Source organism: Salvelinus sp. IW2-2015, linkage group LG9 (genome assembly GCF_002910315.2).
Source record: "Salvelinus sp. IW2-2015 linkage group LG9, ASM291031v2, whole genome shotgun sequence".
NCBI lineage: Eukaryota > Metazoa > Chordata > Actinopteri > Salmoniformes > Salmonidae > Salvelinus > Salvelinus sp. IW2-2015.
In genome coordinates this window covers 18,397,292-18,406,420 of record NC_036849.1, presented here as the reverse complement: position 1 = coordinate 18,406,420, position 9,129 = coordinate 18,397,292, and the positions used below count along the sequence as shown (strand labels likewise).

The following is a 9,129-nucleotide window of genomic DNA, read 5'->3' as shown; positions in this document are numbered from 1 at the left end:
TCTGGTACAGCAGTCCAGGACTTACTTCTTGCTGCTTACTGAAGATGTAAATATCATAAGTAAGCCCAGGTAGCGAAGAATATCAATAATTATAGACCTACAGCTTCTCTCGTGCAGGTTCACCTGGCCACTTGACTTTGTGATGAGGTAATACACAAAATAATGTAACAGCAGACCTCATAAAAAATTGTTTAATACTTTGTATTGCATACTATACAGACTGTGAAACAAAAACACAAACATTTAAAGACTACATGAAAGTATATTTTAACAGTGCCTTTGTGAGCCGTCTTTATCTCCATTATATACAGCATAAGAACAACGTAAGACAACGTTTTAATTATTGTGTGTTCCAAATTAGTGGAGTAATGTTTTCCCTTTCGTACATCATCATCCCACAGATGTATAGTCGCTTCAGTGGAGCGACTAGACAAGAAACACAGTCAGCATCAACACTATGGATGCTGTGAATTCAATATAGAGTACAGTATAGTTTCAGAGATTGGCTACTTATATATCAACAAACTTATATATCAACAAATGTCCTAATTGGTTCATTATAACAAACACAAGTATGCACTTTGCACACTGAATTAGTAGTTTAAGAATATTCAATGATAGAAATGTGTAAAGTGGGTATCTTCTAGTTATAGGGGTTGTCAGCAATATACATCTGTATGGACTGCTAACCCCATATTAAACCATTTTCAACAATATGTAAGCATCAATATTTGTATGAATGTCAGTGAGTAAGAAAGACAGAAAGTGCATTGGGGTTTTTCTTAGTCAATAAAATACAAATGTAGATATTTAATCTTTCCAATAGGAAGACCAGTATAAAGCAGGTCATTTTAAAACAGTATAATAGAGATCTAGGATGTTCAACATGTAAAAACCTCTCAGAGAACACTGTAATACTGATCAATCTAGTTGAGTCCATACAGATGTTTAGAGCACAGTCAGGGGCACTGCAAAGTCTGTACAAAGTGAGGGTCTATGGACTCTTGGGCTCTTCCACTGGACTCAAAGGGCCACTAGATTTTTCCTCTGTCGCCTGTCTCTCCACTTTGCTCTCCGGTCTCTCGCATGTAACAGTCCCAAGCACCTTGGCACTGTGCTCCTGTGCTTTTGCCCTGAGTGCTGCGATGCTGTTCTCCCTCAGTTCCTCTTTGGAGATGGGTGACTTGCCCTCCGCCCTCTTCTCCTCCACGTCGCACTCTTCAGCCCTCTGAATGGCTGGCTGCTGGGGAACATCGGACTTCCCTTTTGGCTGAACGACCGTGGTCTCCATGGACTTTTTGTGCATCCCTGTAAAGAATTGTGGGTATTCGGATTTAGAAAAGCGTCTGCTGATTGGAAAGCCATCTTGAACTGAAAATAGTAAGCAAAGAAATAGTTCTGATTTAGCTATAGGAATATGATCTTCAAATTGAGGATTCATAATAAGTGTAAACTGATAGTAAATATTTGCTGAATAGTTTTTTTCTCCCACTAAGCGATATGTAAATTATGATATCTTGATCATTTCATTTGATGAAAAGATTAAATCAAGTATGAAATGGTGTGTTTGGCCTCTTCTCTGAATGACGAGGAACACAACCCACAATCACAAGTAGGAAAGTAAAATGTGGAAAATATCTGAGAGTAAGCATGGAGGGTGAAATCTGCTGTAGATAAAACATTAGTCTCATACCAAGCAGCCATGGGGCACAGGAGTCCATGATGCCATCCTTGGCAGACTTGAGGATGGAATCCGGTAGGGGGATAGAGTGGCGGACCATGGCGCCATACAGCCCATACTCTGCCATCACACTGCTGCGACCCCAGCACTTCTCCCTCTTCCTCCATTTGGCCCTGCGGTTCTGGAACCAGACCTGTAACCCAGGAGAAATTATTCAGTACCACTGACCAACACTGAAACTAGCAATATTCAGACACACTGACACTAGCAGCATCAATGAGTCTACTAACTGACAGACACCACCACCTTAACTGGCTCTAGCACTGGCATCACATTGTGACACAGTTGTCCACCCTGTGAAAAATCCATCCCAATCTTTGGCAGACCTAATGGCCCTTTCTGCCAATTATTTTATTTTATTTGTGAAAAGTACATAACTTAATCTGGTCTTGTTTCTCTCACTATTATTCCAGTTTACATTCACTTCAGTGTTGTTTTGAGATATCTGTTAGATCTCTTATGTAATGTGTGGTGATATAAGATAAAACTGATGTGATTTGATTCAGCACATTGATTTCCCATACAGGCTGCTGGTGGTCTCTGAATGATCTCTGCCTTCTGTCAGTCCCTATCTCCCCCCAGCCTGAGGTAGTGTAGACGGATAGTGACTAAAACATTAAGATACTTCACTTGCCCAACCATGACTACTGGTTGGGGCCCCCAGGCTATCTGTCAGCTCAGTGAGAGGCCAAATTGATTTCATAGCACAACACAGAGCTGTTAAACAGCCTTGGCCACTTCTGATGGCTGTATGTGCTGTGCAAAAAAAGAAGAGGGGAAGCACAGAGATGTCTCGACTGTGGAGGGGGACCAGACATTAAATTGAAAATGATCAAAACCATTTAGAACCTTTTTCTGGTAATTCTGATGATAGCCCTTATTTCATACAAGATGCTTTTTTATGAGAAATTGTTTCTCTGGCCCTCAAAGGAAGCCGAGGGGAAGCTGCGAGCAGAAACGACCCCTAGGGCACGCCGAGGCTGATTGAAAAATAAGTTAATTTCAAGCCCAATCGATGGTGGACAGGCGGGCAAATATCACGGGAAATTAAACGAGCGGGACTCGGGGGAACGGCGCTATTGACCCGTGCTAATAAATTCAATGTAGTTATTTCGTCTGAACTCCCAGTGTCTCGAGCCAGCCTCCCCCTGGAACAAGGCAAGCTCGTCTGATTTAACTAATTACAATCTATGGGAAAATTGGGTGTTAATTTTATTTAGGATAGGAATAGCCTACGTTTATTTATTTATTTCCTTATTATTTATTCGCGGCGAAGAGCCTTAATGAGAACGAAATTAAAAGGCGCTCGGGCAGATGGATGGTCCAGGTCACACCGCAATCTTCTTCCGCCTTGATAGCATGATTAGGTCGTTAGTGCTCCTCTCCGAGAACAAATTGTTTCACATCCAACTGCGCCTGATGAGAGATGATCTTCTCTGGCGAGGATGCTGCTAGAGGTGTCTTTGACATCTCTGATCGATTTACGTGGGCACACTTGCATCCTCCATAAAACATTATGTGGTTAACTAGTTCGTCAAGTGCAGAGTAGGCTAGGCCTAGATCACTCCACTTTTCATTTTCTAGGCAATTCATTGTTTTTTTAATACCTGCTTTATAGTCTGGATCAAGGCTATTTAAATCCCACGGCTAAAGCCAAAAATGTTGAGACGAGCCTATTTCAACGTAAAGGCCCAGTGCAGTCAAAACCTTGATTTTTCTATGTTTTATATACAGGTAACTGAAAAATAAAGGAAACACCAATTTAAAGTATCTTAACAGGGCGTTGGGCCGACACAAGCCGCCAGAGACGTCAGGACAGCTTTGATGCGTCTTGGCATATATTCTACAAGTGTCTGGCACTCTATTGGAAGGATACAATACCATTCTTCCACGATAAATTCCATAATTTGGTGTTTTGTTGATAGTGGTGGAAAACGCTGTTTCATGCCCCACTCCAGAATCTCCGATAAGTGTTCAATTGGGTAGAGATCTGGTGACTGAGACACACACACACACACTTTAAACCCCCTATGCTCCTTTGAAACCCCTCTTTGAAAGTCACTGAGATCTCTTCTTCTAGCCATGGTAGCCAAAATAATGTGCACCTGGGCATTTTTATACATGACCCTAAACATGATGGGATGTTTTAATTGCCTAATTAATTCAGGAACCACACCTGTGTGGAAGCCCCTGCTATACTTTGAATCCCTCATTTACTCAAGTGTCTTTTATTTTGGCAGTTACCTGTATATTATGAGGTTGGAATAATGCTGTGAAATTGATGGTAATGCCCTTTTAGTGTAAGAGCTGTTTGAAAAGACTGCCTGAAATTTCAGCCTGTTTGGTGTGATGACATCACCAGCAGCACAGGAGGTTGGTGGCACCTTGATTGGTGAGAACGGGGTCGTGGTAATGACTGGGGCGGAATCAGTGGAATGGTATCAAATACATCAAACACATGGTTTCCAGGTGTTTGATGCCATTTAATTTCCTCCATTCCGGCCATTAGTGTCCTGTACTCTGTCCATGGACGCCAAAACCACCTTCTGCCCATAAAGGATTGATATGATATTCCACAGGAGTTTTGGCTTTCCATGGTGACATCACCATGTGGTAAATTGGTTAATAGACCAATAACAAAGAGAGTTACAAACCTCTCTGCTAATAACAGCTAGTTTTCCCCTCCTCCCTTAGACCACTCCCAGACAGTCCTAGCCAAATTTTTGCTTGAGAAATAGTTTTTTGCTAAATAGCTACTTTTGCCCATTTTAATGGTAATCTATTTAAGTAAGGTACTTAATTGTTAGCCAGAAATGATTTGATATTGATATAAAAACGGCTGCATTGGGCCTTTAACTGATCATTAATTTGTTAGCAAAACTACAACGGTCACCTAATAATCCCCAGTTTACAATTGGCTCATTCATCCCCCTCCTCTCCCCTGTAACTATTCCCCAGGTCGTTGCTGCAAATGAGAACGTGTTCTCAGTCAACTTACCTGGTAAAATAACGGTAAAATAAAATAAAAAAATAAATAAAACAACCATTATCATGTAAATTGAATTATGATTATTTCCAAGAGAATAATGCTAACAATGCCAATATCAAAAGCAGATCACAGTCGCAATGTATCCAGTGACAGATATCAATAGTGCTTAATAGTGCTTGCTCTAAGATAAATGCAGAACATATATTAAAAAGAAGAAGAATTATTCACTGTTAATCACATTTAATTGGAGAAATATTTTTTACAATTAGCACACGTTCTCCTGTATTAAATATTTTGCAGAGTAACAATATTCCAGTTTGAGTTTCTTTGCAAGGACACTGAGTATGACGTAAAAAAAACTAAATCTGACATAATATTCCAGTCATTTTATCCAGTAGATAAATCAAAATTATAGGCTATAAACATGAATAATGCTGTTCTGAGACATTTAAATGCAATTTTAGTTCATGCTAATAAATTGAATGCATTTGTGTTGGGGAGGAAGAACTCAAGTGAAAAAATACATTTCCTCTGACATGATATACAATAATAAACTGCCAACATCAACAGCCTGCTGTCATACCTGTATTCTGTCCTCAGGAAGCTCTGTTTTCATAGCCAGCATCTCTCTTGCATACACATCTGGGTAGTGAGCTTCATTAAAGGCCTTCTCCAACTCCTCGAGCTGGTAAGATGTGAATATGGTCCTGAAGAAATATGAAATATGTAAATTGTCCACATTGAAAAATGGTCGCAATGCAAATAAATAGGCAAGCTCGGTTGGCTATTATTTAATTTAAACAGATCAGCTGTACAAATGCACACCTTAATTTGCACGGTGGCCCAATGCATGCCGTACATCTTATATATACAAAGGTTTTGGTGGTATGCATTTAATCTTAGGTGCATGCAAAACAATGGTGCATTTTAGAAATAGAGTAGGCCTAACTCAATGCAGCGACCCTCTTGTCCACATAACATCCAAAAGCAGCTGCCCGATCATAGTATTTCATTACAATAAAAAGTATTCAGTAGCCAATGCATGTAAGCCAGAAAGCATCATTTTCATGCACTCGGTAAGTGAGTATAAATAAATGGATACATTAAAAAATCCCTTTTCTTTCTTTATGCTGGAGGAAAAGGAAATTATCTATTTCCATTTCAATGTCTCATCTCCCTCATAGAGGAATTATAAAGTATTCACAGACTAAGCCTATATCGTTATGAAACGTTTTAATAAGTAAAAAGGTAGGCCATATCCATATGGTGTACTTTTAGGCCTATACACTCGATTGTAAAAAGTCTATATTCAAAATAGGCCCATGCATGATGAATTGACCGGGGCTGATTCGCAACAAAACGCTAATGCTTCCACACCCCTAAACAAATGTACATCAAAATGAATTAACACAAATGTATGAAATAATACGGAATTGTTAGAGTAGGCTAGCCTGTAAATTTACACTTGTAGGCCTAAATCATTAATTTGCTATATGGAAAAATGGAATCCAAAGACCATTAAATAAGGAAATGCGTTGTAAGCCTAATTGCATAAAAATAATTTGTATTAACTTTATAACATCTAGGCCTAGACCCTATTAAATGTAATTCCATATTTGTTACAATGTTATTAATATTGGAAAAGGACACGTTTGTCAGCTCAGTAATTAGCATGGGCTACTTTTTCAATTCTTCAATACATAATTTTTCAATCTTGTTACAATAGCCTTCACAAAATCCAAAATAGTTGTTCTTGAATTAAGACAGTTCAAAAGCCCTAAACAAAAAACAAGTATCGTTAGGCCAAACAAAAAAAAATTGAAACGTGCGCTTCAGAATTTGAAGCTATTAGGCTATAGCGTTCTGATAAACAACAATATCATGTGTTGGAATGCAACGCCTACCGGTGCCGTCTTTTCTTCCGTTTCTTGCTCTGGCTTAATGAGTTCTTTGAGAGTTTTCGTTCACTTGATGACACATCTTCTGAGTCTGTAAATATTAGAAAACGTGGCGATAACATGAATGACTCGTTTGAGGAACATATTCAATATGTTATCACAATTGTAGTGTTAAAATTGAGTAGGCTAAGAAACAACGTCTAACACAGATGTTATCATTATATTCTGTTCTTGTTATAATACTGACATAAGTAGCCTATTTGTATTATTGTTAGTATAATTTTATATTATAAGTTGCCTATGGTTATCCATTGTGCTTTTAAAGTTCAGCCTAATAATAATATGAATACTAATACTAGCTTACTACTACTACTACCACTACTACTACTAATAAGAATAATAGGCTAACTACTAATAATAGTACTACTATTACTACTACTAATAATACAACTGTATATTTTAAGTCTTTAATGTAATGACGACTGTAATTCCTACCTGAACTGGCGGACTGGCTGTGGTCCAGATGTCCCACAGTTCTGTTGTGGGTTTGCAAATGAACGTTCTGCGCATCCTGCAGGACCTCCAAAAACGCTGGTTGCCTGTAGAATGACGGAATCCCTCCAGGCCCGATTAATCCCATCCCAACTCCTACACCAGCGGGGCCAAGCATTGACCTGGCGGCAAGCAGGTGCGCCCCAGATGGTAGCGACTGCAAGGCGCTCCTCGGGGCCGCCGAAGGCTCTTTATTCAGCCCTAAAATCTCCTGTATCCCGAATCCAGTGCATCTGGGAGGGTGCGTGGCGCTGTTCTTTGATTGTTGGTGCAGGCTGTTATTCCCTCCGTTAGCACCGATAGAGGACCTTTTGGATATATTCAACGTTTCCGATAGCACCGCAGCTCCTTGTTTACCTGTCATGGTGATTTCGATAGTTGGCCTATTCCCTATTTGTATCGGCTCACAGGTCGGTCCCCAGCGCACTAGCCACGATGTATCACTCGAGACTCTCTAAAATGGTCCTTTTATCCAACAGGTCCATCCCAACAAGAGTCAGAGTCCAGCAGCCAATCAGCTACGAGGGATTTTTCCGGATTCCTGCGCATCAGGCATTATTACGCGCCTTTGGAAACGGCTTATTCCCAAATAACTGATATATTATAAGGCTATATAGGTAGGCTACACAAACCAGAGTGTCCGGATAACCCAAAACGCCTGCGGATAAAGAAGATGAAACAGGTGGACTGAGTTGAAGAATGTAGGCAAATACGAAGCTATGCTATCCATCCAATGTACTGAGAAAAATATATAGCCACATGCCGTTTGCTATGTTTTTCATTGATATGTGTGACCGTTTATACTGTATATAGAATATGACAATTATTCTGGTATTTAAACGTGATCTCGATATTATACGTTTCATGCAGGATTACAATTATTTGAGGGGGATTGAATCGACCTGGGATCTGGATTAAGTTACCGATTTCATAAAATTAAAATGCATGTTAGTCAGTGTTTAGGCTATAAGCCTCTTCATTGAATATATTTCAGACCAGCTTCTAGTGCTATTTCTATCTTCTATGATCTCCATGTCCATCCGTTGCCTCACATGAACGGATAATTGATCTCCAGATGCTACAGAGGAAACCACACAGAAATCAAAGCCTCTCCAAAACGACAGCTGGAAGCGAACACACATCTCTGCCTCGCTACAGACTGCTATTTCACAGCAGCGGCAGTACATTACAGATTATGGAGATATTTATTTCACATGAGAAATGGAACATTATGAAACAATCTGGGCTACCAACGCTTAGAATATTAGAAGCTATTTATTAAACAACATGGTGTCTAATTAACTATACAAACAAAAGCAACATTAGCCTACTGTTTCACTTTCAGTCGTTTAGAAAAGGATAGTCCGAGTTTTATTAAACCTCTTAAACCCAACAAGTTACTGATGCATGGGGAGCATGCTAAGCATGTTCATAAAGTGCAATCAAATTAATAAAGATGATTACCATTATCAAAAATGTCACAATTTTATCGGATGTTTAATGTGTTACATACATTTCTTTATTTGTCTTACTAATTGCTTTTCTTTTCAATTCACATTTGAATCCCCGGTGCAATCCAACGCAATTTAACTCTGTGTGGAGGCCTCGCAGCTTTTTATATGCACAATTCGCTTTGTTTGAATAAAGGCAGTTTATGTTAAATATTTGGAGAGAACATGTAGGCAGGCCTATTTTAACGTCAAAATCTATTTCGACTATTTTGATCTAAATTTGATCGAATTAGGCTATTTGAAAAACATCGATTTTATATCAATTAAATTGGCATTATTCGTATAATTGTTCCAACAATAAATTCGATTAGATAGACACCCTTTCTCCTTGCAATATCATTCGTTATCCTATATCTCAGAGGTCTTTTCCACAGAATAAGTCGTTTCATTTGAGACGAATAGTATACTTCATTTGGTTCAATTCAGAAAGTGACCTAC

General features: G+C 39.1%; 1 protein-coding gene across 2 annotated transcripts; it reads right to left on the bottom strand.

The window, feature by feature from the left end:
• Positions 1-483: 483 nt before the first annotated feature.
• On the bottom strand, positions 484-7,631 carry LOC111968747 (visual system homeobox 2). Of its 2 annotated transcripts, none has more exons than XM_023994596.2 (5): positions 7,124-7,631; positions 6,635-6,719; positions 5,314-5,437; positions 1,694-1,874; positions 484-1,371 (listed from the first exon to the last, which is right to left on the bottom strand). In XM_023994596.2, the coding sequence occupies exons 1-5, from the start codon at positions 7,542-7,544 to the stop codon at positions 995-997; spliced, it is 1,188 nt and encodes a 395-aa protein (XP_023850364.1). In that variant the 5' UTR covers positions 7,545-7,631; the 3' UTR covers positions 484-994. The 2 variants fall into 2 exon arrangements, with proteins under 2 accessions (XP_023850364.1, XP_023850365.1); XM_023994597.2 differs by having other exon boundaries at positions 484-1,308.
• Positions 7,632-9,129: the final 1,498 nt, after the last annotated feature.

Coding starts and splice junctions, on each gene's coding strand:
- LOC111968747 (XM_023994596.2), bottom strand. CDS start 7,544: ATGACAGGTAAACAAGGAGCTGCGGTGCTATCGGAAACGTTGAATATA. Junction 1,875..5,313: donor TTCCTGAGGACAGAATACAG/GTATGACAGCAG, acceptor CCTGGGTTACAG/GTCTGGTTCCAGAACCGCAG. Junction 1,372..1,693: donor CTGTGCCCCATGGCTGCTTG/GTATGAGACTAA, acceptor TACTATTTTCAG/TTCAAGATGGCTTTCCAATC.